The sequence below is a fragment of the Festucalex cinctus genome, chromosome 1, assembly GCF_051991245.1.
Source record: "Festucalex cinctus isolate MCC-2025b chromosome 1, RoL_Fcin_1.0, whole genome shotgun sequence".
Lineage (NCBI taxonomy): Eukaryota > Metazoa > Chordata > Actinopteri > Syngnathiformes > Syngnathidae > Festucalex > Festucalex cinctus.
The window spans coordinates 6,514,344-6,537,892 of NC_135411.1; the positions used below are offsets into that span (position 1 = coordinate 6,514,344).

The 23,549-nt window shown below is 41.1% G+C and overlaps 1 protein-coding gene and 1 long non-coding RNA gene across 3 annotated transcripts in view; both read right to left on the minus strand.

The window, feature by feature from the left end:
* The window catches only part of LOC144013946 (uncharacterized), a 32,796-nt gene extending 28,635 nt beyond the window's left edge, over nucleotides 1-4,161 (minus strand). The window contains exons 1-2 of the long non-coding RNA XR_013282374.1: nucleotides 3,933-4,161; nucleotides 1,690-1,743 (exon numbers count right to left, since the gene is read on the minus strand). This is a non-coding gene — a long non-coding RNA (uncharacterized LOC144013946). The remainder of the gene's footprint in view (nucleotides 1-1,689; nucleotides 1,744-3,932) is intronic.
* Nucleotides 4,162-16,120: 11,959 nt separating this feature from the next.
* lingo3b (leucine rich repeat and Ig domain containing 3b) overlaps nucleotides 16,121-23,549 on the minus strand; it is an 88,403-nt gene continuing 80,974 nt past the window's right edge. For both annotated transcript variants that reach the window (XM_077513363.1, XM_077513373.1), the window contains 3 exons: nucleotides 20,113-20,716; nucleotides 19,191-19,934; nucleotides 16,121-17,326 (listed from right to left, as the gene is read on the minus strand). In XM_077513363.1, the coding sequence (XP_077369489.1) occupies nucleotides 16,757-17,326; nucleotides 19,191-19,934; nucleotides 20,113-20,667 (1,869 nt within the window). In that variant the 5' untranslated portion in view covers nucleotides 20,668-20,716 and the 3' untranslated portion in view covers nucleotides 16,121-16,756. The remainder of the gene's footprint in view (nucleotides 17,327-19,190; nucleotides 19,935-20,112; nucleotides 20,717-23,549) is intronic.

The following is a 23,549-nucleotide window of genomic DNA, read 5'->3' on the forward strand; positions in this document are numbered from 1 at the left end:
TCAGATTTTGCATATCGTTCACTTACTCGAAACTCGATAACCTCACTCAATTACCGGAGATATTTTTGTGTACTTTGTAAATCTGAGTTGTAGATGTTGTGCCTGTTTACAATTCCCCATTTGTCTCCGAAATATAGAGTCCTAATTACCGATCCAAAGAGGAACGATTAGCCTTTTGCTTTCGCATCCAAACAGTCGTCACTGGTCCAGGGTCGGATGCGTCACACTTTGGCAGGCACGCGTAAACGATTCATCTCGATATACCTCAAATCTTGACGGTCAGCGGCAAACGATCGTTTACGTTACTACTTTCCTGAAGCAGCGAGTTCAGCGTTCGGCATTTTATGCTTTGACATTTCGAGTTATTTGTTTGTGTAGGTTTGCACGCTGTGCGATTTCAGAAAAAAAAAAAAAAAAAAAAAAAGTATGATGAAGTCAGGATCATAAAATACACGATAAAATGAGAACATGGTTCAGTTTGGCTCATTTTCTGTTTGAAGACTGTCATCTATGTGTGTTGAAATGCGTGCCATATTTAAAAAAAAAAAAAAAAAAAAAAAAAAGCACCTCTGTGAAAAGGGGTGGGTCGAGCAATTCTTTATGCATGGAAACTATATAAGTGTATTTAAAACTGCAGGATTAAAATGTACCTCGATGGGCAGCAGAGTTGGGAGAGAGAACGAGAGAGAGAGAAAAAAAAAAGATTGGCTTTGGTTTCCAAGTACATTCCTTTAAGATTATTTTTTTGTGGTGTTTATGTATTTGTATAAATTTGTGTATTTTGTCTGCACACCAGCGTCAGTTGTGTGTCACCCGCCCCCCCCCCCCCTGACCTTTTGTCTCGTTACCTCTCTTTGTGTGCAAATCGTTTGGAAGGTGATTTGTTTATTCTTTTCCAAATCACGCAGGTACGACAGCGGCTTTGTGTCAAGTGACTTTTTGTTTTTGTTTTTTTTTGTGCCTGTATTTAATCTCCCGTTCGATTGGATGTCTGCCTGCTTTTAGGCGCCGGACGAAGTGCAAACAAACAAGACGGCCGAGCTGCTGCTGTTGAAAGGCGCTTTCTTTCCAGTGCATCAAAATGGCGTCATTTGTTTTCCCTTCAGCCCCCCAACCCAACCCGTTCATGTTCTCTCCCTCTCCCGCAGCCAATCAATCAATCAATCAATCAGAACCAAGTGTCTTTGTGATGGTATGAGACAATCAATTTCAAATAGAGCAGAGAGACAAAAAAAAAAGAAGATGGAGGGAGAGAGAAAGAGTGATGAGGAGGAGGACAGGAGAGAAAGGGAAGAAGAAAGACGGCTCTCTGAGAGATGCGTTCGTGTGCGTGTGTGTGTGTGTGTGGGGTCACCTTTGACCTATGGCGAGTGACCTTTTTCGCTGGGGAGGCACCCGGGACACCTCTTCGAAGGGAGCCGAGCTTCTGACATGTTAAGCGGACATCTAATCGAAGACTTTGATTAAACGCCCGCAAAGGTACACACACACACACACACACGAACGCGCAAATGGCGGTCGCCCAGAGAGCCCATCTTCTCATCTTCATCTCTCCTAAAAGAGATTTTTGTCTGCCTTCACAAATTATACGGCGATGAAAAGAAAAAAAAAAGAAAAAAAGAAAGAAAGGGCAAATTGTGTGTTTAGACTGACAATGAAAATAAAAATAAATTCAACCAATTAGCAGACCTGCATCTCGTTTGTTTGTGGCGATGGATTCCAAATGAGGTCCTCTGCTGCCATCTGGTGGCAGAAAAAAAATAAGTGTATAAACAGCGGGAAAGGGAGCATTTTTGTCCATCACTCTACTGCAGTGATGTCCAAACTTTTTCATTTGAGGGCCACATCCAGAAAATCAGAAGGACGCAAGGGCCACATCATGTTATGAAGAGAAATTGTGTTTAGTCCTAAAAATTGTACAAATAATTTATTTGTGCTTTTGCATATTTTGAAAAATGCCAATTTATTTGTCATGGCAGTAGGGTTATTATAGTTTGGAATTTTTCATTTTAGTTTTTATTTTGAGTTTTTTTTTAAGTTGTTTAATTTTATTTATTTAGTTTTAATTAGTTTTCAGGGTGGTTCTGTTAGTTTTTTAATTAGTTTTAGTTCTTTAATAAATGCTTAGTTTTAGTTTAGTTAGTTTCAGTATTAGTTTTACGTTGTTTTTTTTATGTGTAGTACTTGTGCGCAATATTTAAAACACACCATGGGCATGACGTCGTTATTCTGGTTTACAGCGTTCCCTCGTTTTCCGCCGGGGTTAGGTTCCAAAAAATACCCGCAATAAATGAAATCCGCGAAGTAGTTAGCTTTATGTTTTACAATTCTTATAAATGTTTTAAGGCTCTAAAATCCCCGACCACACAATTTAGACACTTTTCTCATTGAGGCATTTACATGTTCTCACATTTCTCTCTTGTTCAAACATTGACAATGTTCAAACCTTCATATATTTTATAAAATGGGTATATTACTGCAAAAAAATATGCAAAATTGCACTTAAAAAAAAATCCGTGATACAGCGAGACCGCGAAAAGTGAACCGCGTTATAGCGAGGGAAGACTGTATATCAAAATTAATCTACTAAAAATCACATTTAAAATCATCCCCAAAGGCTCACGCATTAAATTAATTACCAAAGACTAAAACGAAGGACATTTTTGCTATAATTATAGTTAGTTTTATTTTAGTTAGTTGTGTAAACATGAAATGTAGTTTCAGTTAGTTTTCCTTTTTGAAAAGCATCTTCGTTTTTATTTTATTTCGTTAACGAAATTGTTTTTTGAATTTTAGTTTTTTTCCTTTAATAGCACCTGTGTTTTACGACACCTTCCCTTCTTACTTTGACCATCTCCAAACATTTATTTATTTATTTTTTTATTTGAACTGAGTCAAATTCCATTTGTAGCATATGTCGCGGGCCACTAAAAAATGGACGGCGGGCCGCAAATGGCCCCCGGGCCGTAGTTTGGACACCCCTGCTCTACTACTTAATTAAGAAAAAACAGCTGATAACGTAAATCATGTGGTATAGTTCTAACAATGATAATTCGATATTTGACAATTACTCACAAACAGAGTTATTCAGCTTTAGGTTAAAATTTCAGGGTTCACCCTAATGGACTATCATGTTTAAAGAAAAACTTAATTTGACTTTCTCCAAATGTTTGAGGCCTCGCCGTTATCTTGGTCTCATGACGATAATAATAAAAATGTATGCCACCTTTCAAAACAAAGTTATGAGGTGCTTCAAAGCGGCTGGGTTGGGTTTGAGGTTTCTTCTTAAGCGGGTGTCATTTTAATTGGATCTTCCCACAAGTGCTTTCTCGTGCGGGTTCAGATGACTTTCTGAAATTGTGGTTCTCGGTCTGCTCAATGAGACTTATGATAAGTTTTGTTGTGAATTAGTGCTACATAAATAAAACTGACCTTACTTCATAATAACAAATAGGAAATTAACAAAACAAAACTATGGAGTACAATTTTATGTACAATGCTCACAAAAAAAAGTGATGACGTAAATAGATAAGTAAAAAATACAGTGCAAACAACTGAATGAAAGATGACGATATCATGAAGACAAAATGTGAAACAGCATGATGAAGATGATGTTTAATTAAATTCCAAATCTAATAAAACTGAATGTATTGGTCGATTCATGGATTAGCTGTTGTGATTGTTTTCTTCATTCAGCTTCTTGTTAAAGAACAGCAACTTGTTCTAAAATATTGAAACATTCAATAATTTGGCCCTTTAGAGAAGGTCAACCTTCTCTACATTTTGGAATGGATAAATATCAAGTGATTACATTCACCTGTACGCGATTTAGTGCGTTTTAGATTCATCCTGAAGTTCCACACGGAAGTCTAATATCTCAAACATTTTTTTGTGAGAATTCTTTTTACAGTTTGTAAGGAAAACAAACTTACCCGTTGTTGACTCCGCCATTTTTTTCCCAAACATTTGTACGAATTTCCCGGCATAAACCAAATAGCGTCGCCATCTGTTGTCGTTTGACTTTGGCAGCAATGTCGGCGTTTGGTTTAATAAAACAGTGTGCTCTTTTATTCACGCATTTAAACGCTATAGTGGTTTGCGTGCAAAGTAAAAAGACAACAACTACCAACGCGTAGAAAGAAAACTTTCTCCAGCTGTTTACTTGACGTCACTGTCACTCTTCTTTGACTGATAACGTGACATGACAGTTGACGCCACTTGAGTTGTGGAGTAAGCAGCACCCTCTAGTGATCAGCCTAAGAAGTACAACATAACACGACGTCAAGTGTTCAACTCTTTTAAGGTATGGGATTTTTCTTCTTTTTTTTTATGCAGTGAATAAACTTTAGAACATCGAATGCAGTTAATAAATAATGTACAATGACTGATCAGCATGTAACATTGTGTCTCATTGGACTAGTGCAGATTTCTATTTTTAAATTATATTTTTCTTTTTACCACCGAGTAATTCTGCATTTCTGAAGTGTCTTGTGTTGTTTAAGTATCCATCCATCCATCTATCTATCTATCTATCTATCTATCTATCTATCTATCTATCTATCTATCTATCTATCTATCTATCTATCTATCTAAACTCTCTTTCTCTCCAGCACTCTCTCTCTCTCTCGCTCTTTTTCTCTCTCCAATGCACTCTCTCTCTCTCCAGTGCTCTCTCTCTCTCTCTTTCTCTCCAGTGCTCTCCCTCTCTTTCTCTCCAATGCTCTCTCTCTCTTTCTTTCTCTCCAGTGCTCTCTCTCTCTCTCTTTTTTTTTCTCTCCAATGCTCTCTTTCTTTCTCTCCAGTGCTCTCTCTCTCTCTCCCTCCAGTGCTCTCCCTCTCTTTCTCTCCAATGCTCTCTCTCTCTTTCTTTCTCTCCAGCGCTCTCTCTCTCTCTCTCTCGCTCTTTTTTTCTCTCCAATGCTCTCTCTCTTTCTTTCCAGTGCTCTCTCTCTCTCTCTTTTTTCTCTCCAATGCTCTCTTTCTCTCTCTCCAGTGCTCTCCCTCTTTCTCTCCAATGCTCTCTCTCTCTTTTTTTCTCTCCAATGCTCTCTCTCTTTCTTTCCAGTGCTCTCTCTCTCTCTCTTTTTTCTCTCCAATGCTCTCTTTCTCTCTCTCCAGTGCTCTCCCTCTTTCTCTCCAATGCTCTCTCTCTTTCTTTCTCTCCAGTGCTCTCTCTCTCTTTTCTCTCTCTCCAGTGCTCTCTCTCTATTTCTTTCTCTCCAGTGCTCTCTCTCTTTCTCTCCAGTGCTCTCTCTTTTTTTCTCTCCAGTGCTCTCTCTCTCTCTCTCTTTTCTCTCCAGTGCTCTCCCTCTCTTTCTCTCCATGCTCTCTCTCTCTCTCTTTCTTTCTGTCTCTCATTATCTAACTCTAAATGACACAATATTGTAAATACTTAAATGCTTCCCTATTTTAAAACAAATGTATCTTAAAGGGGGAAGTCTAAAGTCTTGATCGAATTCTTATCGTCATACTTTGTCTGTGTGCTCTCAATGATCGATCTCTTGAGATGAGAACAGTCACAGAAACGCTTTAGACATTGTCACATCATGCCTTTATGACAAAAAAATGACAATTTACAAGACAGCCAGTATATAAAACATATGAAAAAAAACCAAACAGACCACGTGTGTTTTGTTTTTATTGTCAACTATACATCATTGTGTTTTCCGTTTCCCGTTGAGACCAAGCAGCCATGGGACCGAGCAAAACATGCGTGACCCCTGGAGAAAAGAAGCACTACTTACAGCAACTTCGATATTACTAAACTCTATTTATTTATTTTTTTTACTATAACTACACTATTTACAGTCAACAGTCATTTTCCTCTGTCAGACATGGCAACAAAAGTCTACAGATTTCATGACACCATATGGCTAATAGATCTATATGTACATTCGTCACACGCAAGGATTGACACTTTTTTTTTTTTTTTTAATACAAAGATTGTTTTTGTTTTCATTCAGACAGCTGGATGCTGAGAGTTCACATGTGGTTCATAACAGTCTCCTTTACGCTTGTTAATGATCGCCCATTTTGAACCAGAGCATTTTTGTCTTTACATCAGATCTGAATTTAGTTGGAGCACTCCAAACCAGAAGTAAGGAGCAAGAGGTGAAAATGAAAAAAAAAAAAAAAATCTGAAGAAATCAATGACGGTTAATGCAGAATGTTACATCACCATTGACAAAATAAGAAACTCCGGCTTGTTCATAATTCATTTTAAAAGTGTAAAGCTAGGAAAGAGTGCCAAGCAGGTCTCTTTACACGCCCCCACACACCCCCTTCGGAAGAATTGTTCCAGTGACAAGGTTCAAGTTAAATCAATGAACGTATGCCATTGATAATCCGGTCCTCACACAGCATTGATCAGTCCCACGGAGCATGTTTCGGAATACTAATCTCCAATCCATAACTACACGTCAGAGAACATTCAGCCAGTGTTAAGACGCCCGATGTCATTCTGCGAGAACAGCAATATTCTAATAAAGATATAAAAAGTCTACACATCACTGTTCAAATGACAAACTTTCATCATATATAAAAAAAAGAAATATTTCAAACCTGTAGAATATGTTTAGTTTAAATTTATTTATTTTTAGAGAGGGGGAAGTCATAAACAACTGTGATTGTGTTTGCACAAGTGTACACACCCTTTTATAACTGGAATGTGGTCACGTTCATATGAAATGGGTGCCAGCGCACAAGTGTCACCATTTTCAGACTTTTCACAGTTCAAACCAGGAAGTGTGTACGGGAACGCCCCCTCCTACTCGGAAATTCCACTGGCGATGTCAGAACAAAAAAAGGACCCCTGTCAAGATCGGTGATCCCTGCACGATCGGTGACGCGCATGCGCAGCAGATCGGCCATCTTGGATCGCCAACTACAGCAACCACATGAGAAGAGGAAGAAGAACTGTAATATGACTCCAACACAGTATGTTTCAAAATCAACCAAGACATGGTTGGGCACAAAACTGTTTTTATTGATTTTTAAAAATAAATAAAATAACGTGCCAAAATTGTGTACGTTTCGCAAGGTTTCTTTTATTTTGCGTGCATGAACAATGTTGGGACCTCTGAAGTTGCCGTAGTTGGCGATCCAAGATGGCCGATCTTAAGCACATGCGCGTCACCGATCGTGCAGGGGTCACCGATAGCGTCGAGACAACCCCGACTTCACCGACGGACTGCAACGTGACGTCACTCTACAATAGCGACTCTTTCGGAAACACAGATCGTGAAGTGAGTGATTAAAAAAAAGAAAAAAAGAAAAAAAAAGAAACACAGACCGTGAATGGTAAAACACTCGAGTATAAAACTAGATAGCTTTCTTCATTCACAAATATTTGACATAACGACGTAACACAACGTACGTGACAGTATGTCGCTATCTATGCATGAAATTATACGGCGAACTACTGAATTCTATGGAATGCTTATGAAATAAGATAAAAACAATAAATGAAGCTAAATTGCGAGAAGGTACGTTTGCTGGACGTCAAAATGTGTTTTAAGAACCAAAATTAAAAACAATTATCCGCTATTTTGGTTGTTTACTTTCACCTCGAACGCTTTCAGGTCGGAACTGGGAAAAAACAACCCGGATATATCCGACTTGAACGCAGCATATGACAAGGTGGAGGGGAATTATGAACACTTCCACATACCAGTTAATCAGACACTTTAAATGGTGGCAGGTGTGTTCTGACTCTCATTTAACTTTTTTTTTTTGTCTTTTGTATGTGATTGGCTCATTCTAAACCTAGTCACATTAAAAAAAAAAAAAAAAAAAAACTGGGGTGTGTAGACTTTTTATATTTACTCTGTGCAGCCAGTAACATTGGCATTCCTGGCGCACCAACAAGTGCCGGTAACCATTTGGCAAGAGACCGCAAAGACAATGCATAGATTCCACCTGCTTGGGCCACAAGAAAGATGCTTTTCTTTGCACGCCAAAGCTGTGAGAAACTGTTTGCAGGCGGTGAAGATAATAAGTGGGAGACTGTTGAACAGTTGCTTCTGATATATTGGAGGCTTGTGAGAAAATCACGAGAGCACTGACTTGTCGATGATCACAACAGTCCATATTTGTCTCCTTAAAATGTATTTGTTACCTAGAAACCAAAATCTGTTTGCTCCCAGCCTCCCACGCTCTTGCTGTTACTCTCAATGACCACTTGGGGGTAGCACAGTACTGCACTGTCACGCTCGAACGGGGGCTGGAAAAAATGTAAATATCTGTTGACAATTTGCACTCGCCGTCAATTCGCATCAGGGGTCTATTTCCACTGTTGTGTCGTGTTTCTGTATCAAGGCATGGCCACCGCTATTTCTATGGCACCCCGGGTTTGAGAGGTCTGTTTTGGAAATGTGACTAATAGGCTAAGTAATCACCAAATCAGCCAAGCTGCCCCCCCCCCCCCCCCCCCCCCGTCATCCTATGAATGCTCCCCTCAGCTATGCTAATGCAACGAGAATCTAATCCAATGAAAATAGCAGCTGTGCTGGGAGCTGGAGTGAAAATGCGTGGTTGGAATGGCACAATTTAGGCCCCCAAGTCTCAAAGGTGATGATCAAATCTTACATTCTACACCAAAATAGATGTGTTTTTTTTTTCCTTTTTCTACCCCAAACACAATTCTATGGAAGCCCATTCCCGCCAGTAAAAAAATAAATAAATAAAAAAATAAAATAAAATAAAAAATTCGCCGTCAGAACCGCCAGTGGATTTTTTTTTTAACACGTTAGAACGCCAGTGAGAATTTTTATTTTTTATTTTTTCACGTTCGAACGAGAATCCGCCAGTGGGGGGGAAAAAAGATAAAAAAATCTATCAACTTCCATGCGGCATGTTGCGCCCTCCAGTGGCGAGCAAAGTTTGAAACAATTATGAAGAAAAAAAAAAATCATTTTTTTTTTTTTTTTATAACTGGCGGGAGAAAAAAAACAAAACCTTTTTTTTTTTTTTTTTCCTGACGGGAATGGGCTTCCATACAATTCTTTTTCAATTATATACGATAAAAGGGACGTTCAATGATCCCTAGCACCATCTAGTCGTCAAAGAATAGCATTAGAAGCATACAGGAGCGACGCAGGAGAGACCATATTTCGCAAGCCTATCACCAATTTTTATTATCTCGGCGAGCGACGCCGACTTGGCAAGCGTTGTGAAGCGAGCGAACTGGAATTAGCCGGAGCTGGTTGTTTACTTTAGCCACAAACGCTTGTAGTTCGGAACTGGGAAATGTCAGCTGGGATAATTTCACTGATCTATAACCAGTACTTTAGGAAAAAGATATGAACCTGAAATTTTCAGGGTTTGTTCAAATATTAGTGGAGAGTCAATTCCAGTAGCAGGCAAGGCCATCGTCCGAGATTTGAACCCTTGTTTGACATCTTAACTCATTCACTCGCCGCCATTTTCACATTTCGCAATCCCGTTCGCTCCCGACTGTTTTACTGAATTTTGACTGATTTTGCAAGGCCCGCATAATATTGTGTTCTATTGCTATAAAAGCATGGAACATATCAAAAGAAAGATTAAAGTCTCTTCTTTCATCAGGAAAAAAAAAAGTATGTTTCTATCTGTTTCCGTTTTGCAGCAATTAGCATTAGAAGAGAGCTAAGTTTCATCAGTTTTCACAAATCTATTTCAAATTGTAAGAATTTAGCTTTTTTTTCTGCATGGCCCTGGTTGAGCTCCTTTGCTCTGCTGCCACCTGCTGGCCGTTTGTGTAATAACTACCATTTCTGCAACCGTTCTTTGCAGTTGAGAGGCTGCATCAAAGCCTTCTGTATGATTTAGCATAAAAAAACAAAAAAAAACCGTATAAATACATCTTTGGGACACTTAAAACATTTTTTTAAAAAAAACGTATTTACACGTTATTGGGAGCAAATGAGTTAAGAGATGAAATCAGCCTTAACTCTGAAGATTCATCTTACAATTCATCTTCTGAGGCATCAGCCAAAATTTGGTTATTTTATTGTTGCTCCTTGTAGTATTTTCTTGCTTAAATGAGGTCATATTACCACCGTGGGAAATTTGATTGAACAATTTTGTGTCCATGAAAAGATTATTTGCCGTTTGATGTGGCCTGTGATAAATGATTGATAACTTCTCATGGATGTGATCTGTCAAATGCTTTTGGTCACATGAAGAAAATTAAAATGTTTTGTTTTTTTGTTTGATATTGTTTTGTCCCACCACCAAAAGTAATACACGAGGGACACTATTGTATTTACAAGTCAAGTTTCATATTTCATACTAGCTCATGTTTATGTTCATGTCATCCCGTTTAAAAGAGCACAAGTGAAAATGTGACGTGATATTTTCAACGTGTGCAGGCAGACGGTTCATTTTTGACGCATCGAAGAAGCGGCGTGTCCGTCGTCGCATGAAATCCATCCATCGGCAGACCCGCTTATGCTCACAACATTTCTATAAATCATTTGTGAATTACGTTTGAGGCTAGTTGCGCGAGAAGCGGCGCTAGCTAGCAAGCTAGGCTAAAAACACGCCCACACGTTATGAGGGCATACTGTCTTAATAATTGCTTATTTTCATACACTTCTATTCCAATTTGGACTTTTGTGTTGCTTGGAAATGAAACTAGAGACATCAAGGAGGCCCAACTGCCTAATATCGTCCATATCTCTAGATTGATCCTGCCGACATGCAGAGCGGCTCACATATATATAAATATAAAAACGTTTATGTGATACAACACGTTTTTTTTTTGTTTTTTTTTGCATACTATTGACATAAACAGTTGGTGTCTAAAACAAATGAATTATTAGTTCACCACCAGATGGCGCTAGTGCTCACTAAACGTCCCTTTAAGTGTTAAAACCAAATAACCTACATAATTCAAGCTTAACTTGATAGCAGTACCATTTTTTTATTTTTATTTTTTTTATTTGTTTTATTTTTGAGCGTGCGTGTCTGTGGGGTTTGTCTTATTTTGGTCTGCATTTTTCAAGCGTTCCCCATTGGAACATATCCTAATAGCGAGACTGCTGCTGCTGTTGTAAATGGAGCGTCTCGACGACGATAAAGCAACCTCAGGCAAGGGCGAACCGGAGGAGGAGGAGGATGGGGGGCATTGCTCAGCCTACTTTCTGAAGAATCACAGCAGCAGAGATGAATCGAGCTATATAGACTGAGGCGATGACTTTGGCTTTAAAGCTACTCAGTGGTTACGGAGCGAACGCTTGGAAAGTGTCGATTCAAAGGCTTTGCAAATAGATACAGGCAAAAGAAGCTGCATGAAGACTTTTTTTTGTTTTTTTTCCCCCTCCCTTCTGCTTTCCATCCTCGAGTAAACAGTCAAGAATCGTGCGTTGGATCGTGGTCATGGTTTTCATCTTCAGGTGTAAGTGAACATGTTAGAAGAAATCTGTAACTCACTCAGCCAGAGAAATATCCCAGTGCACAGTTGGAAAGTCCCAGTCATATTCATGGAGGAGAAGGCGGGATTTTTTTTTTTTCCATTAGGAAACCTGGGTCACCCCTTCTGTTTTTTTTTTTTTTTTTTTTTTTTTTTTTTAAACGTCACCCATCTCACAACTGCTTGAATGGCATCCCGAAGAGCCACCATTCCTAACACGACGACACTTGACTCAACGAGCACACAGAAGAAGAACACTTGTCTACTACCACACAACCACATTCCAGCCTAATACTGTCAACCGGGGTTGTCAACGAGGAGGGTGCCAAAACGCCCAAGAGGGGGGGAGAACACAGAGAAGGAAGATAACAATTAAAAACTCACCGGAACTACTCTTATACGATAACTCATGTGCACACAAATGACACCATCGCAGATCCCTACGGGACATTCCTGCTGATGTCTTCTAAGCCTAATTTCCACTGGGGAATACGGACGAATGGAAGCACAAGTTGGCTTGACGAAAGGTGAGGAAACAAACAACCATGATGGCGGAGTTCTGTTCTTAACACTGGCAGGGAAATATGGCTGCAAAAAAAAAAAAGTTGAGCTGTTCTCATTCACTCTGAGGCATTCAAGTTATTCTTTTGGACATAAGCTTGTAAATAGCCAAGAGTCAGATATGTTTATGTTATTGTGCTTTTGTGAGAAGAGAAATTGTATTTATTCACATGGTACAGGTGATCTGTGTGTTTAAAAAAAATATTTTTTTTTTAACAATAACTAGACTAAAGTTTCAAATGATGCTTCTTTGTAAGCGCTTGAAGGCCTTAAGTCAGAGATGGGAAATTTTCAGGGGGGCTACTGGGGGCCACATAGGACCATGGACATCCTAAGCAGATGTATGACAAATATGTCATTTTAAATATGGACAAAAACATGTGTCGGCCTGTGACGAGAGAAAATTTGCGTAAAAATCGACGGCCAAGACAATGCATTTGGAAAATTGGCCTTTTTTTTTTTTTTTGCAAACCCCCCAAAAAGTCTTCAAAAACACTGATGAACTTCCTGTATATAAAAAATACATCAAAAATTACAAAAATTAATAATTACTGAAATTAATTAATAAATAAAGAAATGGCTAAATGAATAAATAAATAAATAAATAAATGACTAAATAAATAAATAAATGACTAAAAGTGAAAATAAAAATAATACATGTGTATTTAATATTTGAATGATATTTCTTCTATCCATTTTTATTTTCACTTTTAGTCATTTATTTATTTAGTCATTTAGCCATTTATTTATTTATTTAGGCATTTATTTATTTTGAATTTTGGCAGTTTTGGTCCTCCATACAGTAGGTCCTGTGGGACTCACCTATTCTTAGATTTGTTTTTTCTTTCAGTAATTATTAATTTTGGTAATTTTTGATGTTTTTTTTTTATATACAGGAAGTTCATTAGTGTTTTTGAAGAATTTTTATTTATTTATTTATTTAGTCATTTATTTATCTATTTATTTATTTTGTCATTTATTTTGAATTTTGGCAGTTTGGGGCCGTACTGCCAAGTCGAAATGTTATTCAAATGAGGGGGCGGTCTTAAGGTCCCTTATCTGACCATTAGCGTGGATTTAAAACACGGAAGGGCCAAAACATGCCTTATGAAAATTAAACTGCACTAAAAACTAGCCACCAGTGGGTGCTAGGACTGCACAAATGGAAATCAACATGACTTTTTTTTTTTTTAACAGATGTGCTGCTTTTAATATCGTGACACGACGATGACGTTATATTGTGGCGGCTTTAATATCACGATATTGCCGTTATCGTTACATCCCTAGATGCAAAAGCAGGAAGTACTCTTAGTTCCTGTCAATGCCTATTGCCTGCTATCAAGTAGATGCAGTTACGAATGACAACACGAACATGAATTTGGAAGTAAATAAATGGGAAGAAACTTAACAGTTAAATTCCCTTTTAAAGGGTTTATGTATCACTATGAATATGACAGCTGTGTGATTGACTTACACAACATGGCAAAAAAAAAAAAAGTACACCGGGACAGGAGCTGCTGAAAATTGGGACGTTTGGCAAATCCACCATGAACCAAGGTTAAAAAAAACAGGACATCCGGTCAACCGAACTCCATTAGGAATACAGTAGCTTACGTCTGCTTGTTTACAGTGCTAATGCTATCTTATTATTGCTAACAGTATTGTTTTGTTGGCGAGCACCGTTTATCACAACTTTGCACTTTTACCAAGAAATTAGTCTTGGCACATGACTTTGGTCAGCGACTTTGTTGGATGTATTCATGTAAGTGAGGCTACATTCAAATGTTGCTCGGAGTTTTAACACCGGAAACCGCCCCCTTTAAAAGGTAAAACGACTCAACAAAAAAGCGTTTCTTACGGTGATTTGAAGTCACTCCCCTCTTGACGACGCATGACTTCCTCATCACGTGACACGTGACGTTCGGCCAACTACCGTAATGTATGAGGTATCGACGTAAAGCTCCGCTCCCCAGCTTTCAAAATCCGTTGGAATTACGTTGCTACCGCTAACGGTTCAGGAGTTACGGTAATTTGAAAAACATGCTGATGGGGACGACAGGTTCGTTTTTTTTCAAGACGAGTTAAGGACAGATTTAGTTCTACATTCTAAGAATACTACATTAATATTTCACATTTTGGATGAAATAGTGTGTGATGACCAGTCTAGGATGTCATCTGCATGTTGCTCAAAGTTAACTGGGATAGACTCCAGCTTCTTGTAACCATCAACAGGATAAGCAGCCAATTTTGAAAAATAAAAAAATAATTTAAAAAAATGAGTCACTCACTCGTTGTCAAGGGATCTTAATAAGTATGTGTTGAGAACAGAACAGGCCACATGGAGGAGCGGGAGATTTCCAAAAGGGTTCCCGGCGAGCGTTGTCACAGATGACGAGAAACAAGGAAACCGAAAGCGGAGGACAAAAACAACAGAAAGAAACCAACAAACCAACAAACAGAAGCAGCTCCAAGGAAAAAAGCTGCCGGCAAAAACCACAGTACGACTTTCCACTGCACAATGCCGATGTTGGGGGTTGGGTTAACACGACTTCATTTACATTTTGTGTCCGCGGTTCTCCAGCCAAGGACCCCTCCCAAAAAGGAGGACCCAGTGGGGGGTGTATGGGGGAGGTAGCGGGGGGGGGGGGGGGGGGGGGGGGCTCGTAGGGGAGGGGGGGAATGCACTGGGCTAGGGGAGGCAAAGACATTTGCACACGGGCCAGCGCAGAGGCAGAGAGAGCAGGTACGGTTTTCTGGTGTGGTTGTGTCATTATTACAGTGGATATAAAAAGTCTACACACCCCCTATTCAAATGGGCAGGTGTTTGTTATAAGAGCTTGGTAGACCAAGAGCAATCGTTTCAAAACTTTTTCCACTATTTATATGACCTATAATCTGTACTCATTGAAAATTGGGATAATGTAGTTGCATAAGTGTGCACACCCTCGTATGAATGCCGCGTTTAGAATTATCCAACCACAATTAAACTGTTGTAGGTCAGAACTAAGGTGGAAAAAGTTTTGCTATACCTTGGGCTCATTATTCATATCACAAACACCTGGTATTTCAACACAGACATTTTACATCCACTGTTCGTGATTATGCTTGACTTAATGAATTGAGTTGTTAATCGTTGCGCTAATTAAAGTCTGTTTGCTGCATGGGCTTTTAAACTACTCCATAAAAGCAAGCGCAATTTTCTATGGCTTAGTTTCTTCAATGCATAAATGTACATCAGCTTTCCCACCCTCAGGGAATGAATTTCATCTTCATGACTCTGCACGCATTATTGCTGGAATGTTATCGCTGATACTGACTGCAGTAATTTGGCTTTTTTTTTTTTTTCCCCGAGAGAACATCTCCTGTCCACTCATGTCCTTGTGTGAGGTCGATTGTGCACGTGTCAGAGTGTGTCGAGTGCAGCGTGTCCTCTGTCTGCCTCTGAGTAGGTGCCAACCATCCAGGCTGCTCCCCCCTGGCAGCGCTCGGAAGGTCAGACGCACACCAATGCAGCAGAGAGCCGGGACGAAGGCTCGGGCGATCAAAAAGGTCACCGCTCGCCTGTCGATTGCAGGTCACGCGTTTTGGCTTTTCGTTCTGAGGGAAGGAGGAAGATGACCTCTTCTGTTCTTTTTTTTACTTGACCCGCAAACTCTCTTGCGGCAAACAACTCAGTCCCAGTACTTTCTCTTGCATTGGTTGCATTGGTTGCCATGGTGTTCTGGTATCCGGCGGGTTTGACTTTGAACCAAACCACGTGGGCACAGGGAACACCATGGCAACCCGTGGCCAGTGCGCTCGTCCCAAACTCACACAGCTAATGTCGCATAATATCCCAATAGAGACCGAATCTATTTTTTTTCTTCTTCTATTGTTTATATTTATTCATATCGTCTACATATATTTTGTAAATTACAATTTGTAACATTAATGAAGGATTTAACATCTGCCTCTAACTGCAATGCATGTTCCTTAAAGTGGAAGTCAACCGTATTTCTTGACAATAACATGTTATATGTGACCTCACTAGTCTAAACATGACATTCTGATTAATATTACATTTGTGGGATATGAGTTTTGAAGCAAAATCCAGCCGTTTTTATCCATCTTAGGTGGCAGCCATTTTGCCACTTGCTGTCGACTGAAGATGACATCACAGTTGCTCAGACCTCAGGGAAAGACCAATCACAGCTGACCTGTTTTCTGAAGCTGCGCTGTGATTGGTTGTTACCTGAGCAACTGTGATGTCATCTTCAGTCGACGGCAAGTGGCAAAATGGCCGCCCCATGAGATGGATAAAATCAGCTGGATTTTGTTGCAGAACTCATATTCCATTAATGCAATATTAACCAGAATGCCATATTTAGACTAGTGGGGCTGTATAGAACATATTGTCCAAAAAAAATGGGATTGACTTTTCTTTAAGAAAATGTACTTTACTTAATAGCAAAAAAAAATTATTCATGGAAGTCTTTTGAATTACCCAACTGCAAAACAGCAGCAAAGGGAAATCGGAGATCGTTTTTTTAAATTCCCCGATTGATGAAACCAGAGCGAAGAGCAGTCTTCTCTCATAGCTCAGCCAATTTTACAACTCCTGTAATTGATATTTTTTCTTGCTGCATGATTTGAAACAGATTATTTTTCATAGATCCAATCCGGTTGCGTAGTTAGCGTTGGCAGTAATAATTTTTCAAACATTTTTTTTGTGCGATTTTCATTGCTGTGTGCGTTTGCGCGTGTCGAGCACGTTTTTTCGAGACGTGCTCATGCCTCCCCCGAGGGACCCCTGGCTGCGTTGTTTCATATCATTTTCATGTTGAACTTCCTGGTCCCGCCCGAAGAGGTCCCCGTGACCGGCTCGGATTTGCGGAACGAGTACTCCACTGTGAAGTTGTTCTTGCGTTGGCCGCGTCCCCGGCTCCACACGAACAAGAGCAGGAAGCAGAAGAGGACCACCCCCAGGAAGGTGATGCAACCCATCGCCGTGGAGACCAAGATGGTGGTCAAGTCCAAGGTGAATTTGAGGAACACCCGAGTGCTGTTCAGGTTTGTGTCGTTGAAGAACTCGCCGCCGTACAGCGAGCGGTTGAGGAAAAAGGCCGAGGCGGCGTCCAGTGGCTGGCTGCGAACTGTGAGAGTAGCAAAGTAGGTGTCATTTCCCCCAGCATTACTGGCGATGCAGATGTACGTTCCGCTGTCAGTGAGCTGGGCGTAGCGGATCTCCAAGGTGCCGCTCGGGAGGACGGTGATGCGGCCCGAGCTCTTAGCCGTGATCCGTCGACGCTGCGGGGATATCCAGATGATAGCAGGTGCCGGTTCTCCTTCCGCGCGGCAGAGGAAGTTCACCGGCTGGCCCTCTCGAGCGGTCACCTGGCGTAAAATAATGCAGACAAGCAGCAAATTGACGAGTACTGACACGGCACCTTTTCGTTTGATACATTTTGCTAACAATTTGCTACTCACAATTTTTTGGGGAATCTATTTTCGCTTATTTGCTGAAAAACTCATATTTGGCCAAAGCCTCGTCTAATACTAATAGTGCTTTGGCGCCATCTTGTGGCAACTAGCTGCCAGAAAACAATGTTGAAGTGACGAGCCTCATTCAGACAGGCCATAGCTCTGTGTAATTGAAAAGTAGCGCTGTAGCATCATTTTGTGGCATCGCAGGTGTGAAAACGGGAGATTTTAGACTGTAAAACCAGGTCTAATTAGTGGTGCAGGTGGTATAACGCAGTTTTGGTGTATTTTGTCGAAGCGCGGCAGACGGATTTGGGGCTCCGTGGACGTTTGTAGTGGATGTCATCGTATTTAATATGTCAACAATGTGGGATAATCCCTCTGAATCATTGTAGAAATCAATTCATTGAACGACTTATTATGATTATCATCTTAAAAAACATTTTAATAGCACCCCCATGACCATGCGCCACAACTAGGGAGCGGGGCACACATAGATGCACGATCAGGAGTGCAAGGCATTAGTCAATGTGCTTCGGTAATGTCAAAACGTTTGCGCTTCCACCGCCGTGAGTTTTTATAGGAATGCGGGGATCATGGCTTCCATCGACCCGGAGTCGGCTACAATCCATCCCACAACAGAACAAATGTCCCCTTATGCCCAATTCTACCTGTGCAAAAGTCAAGACATAGGTCTCAAACTCTGGTCCTCAGGGACTGCAGTCCTGCATGTTCCGGGTTGGGGAATCCAGGTCCAGAAAGGAGTGACTTTAGCCTTAGGTGCTTCTTCTCAACTGGCAGGTAAACGAGCTCATGGCCACCTGTTGAGTAGAAGCACCTGCGGCTAAAACCAAACTGCTTCAGGGTTTTTACTTTCTGGACCTTCATTCCCCAACCCTGAACATGCAGGACTGCAGCCCTCGAGGACCTGGATTTGAGACCTATGGTCTAGGAAAATACCAAAAGAAAAAAAAACGCCACCCATGCACACAACTGGACTGCACTTGGCATGAAAATAGGACTCCTGAGTCTTCAATCATCCATCCATCCATCCATCTTCCGAACAAGTGTCGCATGGTGCAACAATCTGCAGTGTGGCACCGCGCCATGAGATGGCGCCAATTTATTTTTGTTGTGCACATGCAGCGCTTTTTTCGGTTTGGCCGTCAATGTTTTTGACAATCCGGAATTGTACGATTAATGTGACGCGTGGTAGCGGCGAGAAGCAAACTGCTTTTAAGTCCCTTTGAATAAAGTAAGTCTGTGGACTTCCAGACCTTCTTCTGTTCTTCATTTTTGCTATGTGAATATACATAAATGCATTTATTTCAAGGGTTTAACTACACTACGGCTGTAAATGTACAGGGTGGTCACTAATTCAATCAAACTAGTTAATCTGGGGTTGGATGACTGGTTAGCACGGTTAGCAGGTTCGAGTCCAGGCTCCGGCCTTCCTGGGTGGAGTTTGCATGTTCTCCCCGTGCCCGCGTGGGTCTTCTCCGGGTACTCCGGTCTCCTCCCACATTCCAAAGACATGCATGGCAGGTTCATTGGACGCTCTGAATTGTCCCTAGGTGTGATTGTGATGTGGATGGTTGTTTGTTTCTGTATGCCCTGCGATTGGCTGGCGACCAGTTCGGGGTGTACCCCGCCTACTGCCCAAAGCCAGCTGGGATAGGTTCCAACACCCCCGCGACCCTTGTGAGGAGCAAGCAGTTAAGAAAATGGATGGATGGATAGTTAATCTGGGAAATTGTACACAATAATACTTGGTTACCTGCTGAAGCTTGCGGTTGCGTATTTTAGGTTTCTGGCACGTAAAATGATCAAAGAGTGCAGAATCAGTGAAGCTGCTCAGGCTGACGCCTTGCACCTCCACGGGCCCTGCACACACGGGCACCCTGCCGTCAAAGTTGAGGGTCTTGCGCCTTTGCAGGATCCACAACAGACGGCAGTCGCACATGAGAGGGTTCCCATCCACTCTGAGCGTCTCCAGACTGTTCACAGAGTGGAAGGAACCCTCTTCCAAAGTCTGCAGGTCATTTGATGAGAAGTTGAGGACCCGAAGCTGACGGAGACCTCCGAGGGCATGGGGCTCCGCCGTCATCAACCCTGTGTTGACCATGATGAGCTCCTTCAACCTTAGCAAGTCTCTGAAGGCCCAAGGCTCCAGCACTGTGATGGGGTTGTAGGAAAGGTTGAGGTGGGTTAGATGCACCAGGTTTTTGAAGGAACCGGAGGGGACAGAGGTGATGTTGGTGTTGGTAATGGAGAGCCAGTGGAGATCGAGACCCTGGAAACTAAGAGGCGAGATGTACTCCAGGTACGGCCAGTGGTTGATGTCCAGACCTCTCAGATTTGCGAGCTTTCGGAAGTTCTGGTCCTCGAGAGCCGTGATGCTGAGGTGATGGAGCCGGAGGGTGACCAGGCTGCGCAGGTAGGACAAGGTCTGGCCTGAGATGGATGTCAGGTTGCAGCGAGCTATGGTGAGATCTTCCAGGCCCAGTAGCCCTGAGAATGCCTGAAAATTTGGAAAGCAGAGGAGTGAATGGTCAGTGTACAGACGGCTTGTAATGTCGTGCTTAAAAATGTTTGGTTTTGGTTTTGAATTCAATCTTTCTTTGCCATTTTCTTATGATCTCTTCCAGTATTCACACATTGCTAATCGCAATCATTCAAATCACAATGCTGATAACTACCTTATGGGAAATATAAACCAGGTCATTGTCGCCCACTTCCAGGTGTTTCAGACTCTTCAGATCTTGGAAGGTGTAGTCCAATAGAATCACAATCTTGTTCTCGCTCAGGTCCAGGCTGGTCAGATTGCCGAGTTTGGCAAACGCCCCCATGGGCACTAACTTCAGTTGGTTGCTCCTCAACTTCAACACTTTGAGGTTGGGCAGACTCGCGAAGGAATTGGGCTCTAATGTGGCGATGAGGTTTTCGCTGAGGTCCACTTCCTCCAGCCGGGGGTACGGCGCCAGATCGCCGGCTTGCACCCATCGGAGTCGGTTCCTGCTGAGATCCAGGAGTCGTGTCTCGGTGGGGATGCCTTCGGGGATGTTGGTGAGCCGCCGCCGCTGACACGACACCGACCTCAGCTGAGCCGAGCACTCGCAGCGTGGCGGACAGGCCTGGCTACTTCCCGGCAGGGTCAAAGTCAAGACGGCCACCAGAGAAGCAGCCAGGACCGCCCGCCACATCTTCGGCCATGGCACTAAGGCACGCCCACCAGGGCCAGGTGAGCCAATCATGGCCCTGGTTGTGGGACTCCTCGCCTATTGCAGGCAGGGTCACTTGCACCTGTGAAACAAACAGAGCGAAGACAGGAAGAGGGAGTAAAATATGTGAAGAGTGAGTAAAAGCTACTCTTGAGAGAGCGGTCGCGGAAAAAGAACGATGAAGCCTATCGCCTGCTATCTTGAGGGCTCATAAAAATTACATCCACTCTGCAGTAAATTATCCACGCTTCCCGCGGCTTAAGTAATATCATACTGAAAGCCGGGGAGATTTGCGGCATATCATGACACGGCTTTAAAATACTACTGACAAGCTCCCGTCGGGTACGCAGATCCGTTTAAGATATTTAGGATAATTTGTCATTTCACTAATTCATCTATGGTTTTTTGATGGGGAACTGGGACACTCGGAGCCAATGAGAAAAAGGCTTCTCGCAAGCCACATTATTTATGCATGTACGCATACATCTCCTCCGCTCTCCTTGTTGCACTGAGACTGTCTGTTCCATTTTGACAAACACAATGAATTTATCATCGCCATGCATAAACAAAGACGAGAAGAACCACCGCGGTCACGTCACGCCACCAAGAAATGTGCTCTGTTCGAGCCGTGAGGAGGACTACTTTGAGTCGCCGACTCAAGTCATATTAGGCGACCGGTCAGGTGTGTGATGAGGCACGTTGTGCCTAGGATGAGGCCCTTTTACTGACCACGAATTGGAAATCATTTTTATTCCTCCTTGCGCAGAGAGGAGATGAATCACGACTTGCGCTTGAACATTCCTTTTGGGCAACCTGTCATCCCTCCCACACACTCGTTCAGACATGGACACAGTCACCACCAGCCGGTAGATCTTGAGCAAATTGGCGTCACTCCACTAAGAAAAGGAAAAGGAAACTCTGAATTTTAAACGCTTAAATTAGATTTACTTTTTTAAGGTGAATAGAAATTCTTCACCATCACTTAGGGCAGTGGTGTCAAAAATACAGCCCTAAAAATGGCATTTGACTCGGTTCAAATAAAATGAACAAAATAAAAATGTTTGTAGATGGTCAATGTAAGAAGGGAGGGTATCGAAAAACAGGTGCCATTAAAGGTTATTTTAGTTCACTAAAACTAAAGAAAAAATTAAAACCAAAATTCAAAAAACAATATTGTTACCGAAATAAAGTAAAAACAAAAATGCTCTTTAAAAAACGAAAACTAACAAACTACATTTTATGTTTACAAAACTAACTAAAACTAACTATAATTATAGCAAACATCTTTAGTTTTAGTCTTTGGTAATTAATTGAATGCACGAGCCTCTGGGGATTATTTTAAATGTGATTTTTAGTAGATATATTTTGATATAAACCGGAATAATGACGTTTGAAAGTATGTCACACAGAAGTGACGTCATCTAGCAGCAGCCAATAGAAAAGCACCTTCAGATGACATTGCTCCCATGGTGGTTTTGGAATATTGCGCACAAGTAATACACATTAAAATAATAATAATAATAATAATAATAATAATAATAATAATAATAATAATACTGAAACGAACAAACTAAACTAAAACTAAGCATTTTTTTTAAAAGAACTAAAACTAATAAAAACTAACAGAACCACTCTGGAACCTAATAAAAACTAACTAAAATGAAAAATTCCAAAACTATAATAACCCTACTGCCATATTACAAATAAATTGGTTTATATACTGTAGCATTTTTCTAAATATGCAAAAGCACAAATACATTTTTTGTACAATTTTTAGGATGAAACACAATTTCTCTTCATAACATTACGTGGCCCTTGCGTCCTTCTGATTTTCTGTATGTGGCCCTCAAATGAAAAAGTTTGGACACCCCTGACTTAGGGGTATTGCTATATAATACGGTACGTTTGGTAGACAGTATATATCAGGCTTAAATTCTGGGTTGGTTTTTATCAGCCCAGGGCATATTTAAAAAAAGGGCCTGCATTACGCTTGTCTATCACTCAATGAACGGTACACTTGTCGGAAACTTAATATCACATGCGAGTATGAGAATGTTCACTGATGCCAAGATGAGGTTTGATTGCATTAATTAAAGACCATAACATTTGAAGACACAATGGAGAAGAAGAAAAAAAACCCCATCTAGCCTCTAGCCTGCTAACTCGCATAATACAACAGTCAGACGAGGCATATTATTGTCTGAGTGTGACAGAACCTTTCCCTGAGAGTCTGAAAGTGATTTCATGAGCAATCGCTTGAGTGCAAGTCACTGGAATAAATATGCACCCAGAATGCACCCAGAATTTAATAACGGTGACTCGTTCGCCAGCACAGACAAACGCCGATAGGACAAAAAGCTTGTACTGTTCGCTCAATCACGTCATGTGACATAGACAATATGGACAAAACCCAGCAATTTATTGATATTTTTTTGCAGGTAGGTGTAAGGTTATTAAGATCATTAAATAACAGCAGCAAATAGCAAAAAAATAAAATTAAAAAAAATGCAATTTTTGCATCACATTCTGCTCCATACATCTGTTTCGTGGAACATATCCAATCAAAATCAAACTTTGTATATCACTATTCATACATCAAAATGCAACTCAACGTACAATGAAAATATCCAAAGTACAACATAAAACAAAACCCACCCCTTTCCCCCAACATTCACACAACCTGAAGAACTATTTGATTAAACAGGACATGGTGGGGCACAGAGAAACAATGTTTGGAAAAACACCCAAGAAGAGCGCTCATCCACACTGAGAGGAATGACAGCCCACCGCCACAGGGAGCGCCTCCATCACAGATCTCCCGGCCCAGATTGTCCGGGTTGGTGACAACAACAAGAAAAAGTAAAGAGCAAAGCGAGAAAAAAAAACTAATTAAAAGGAGCTAAAAGCTAAAGGAC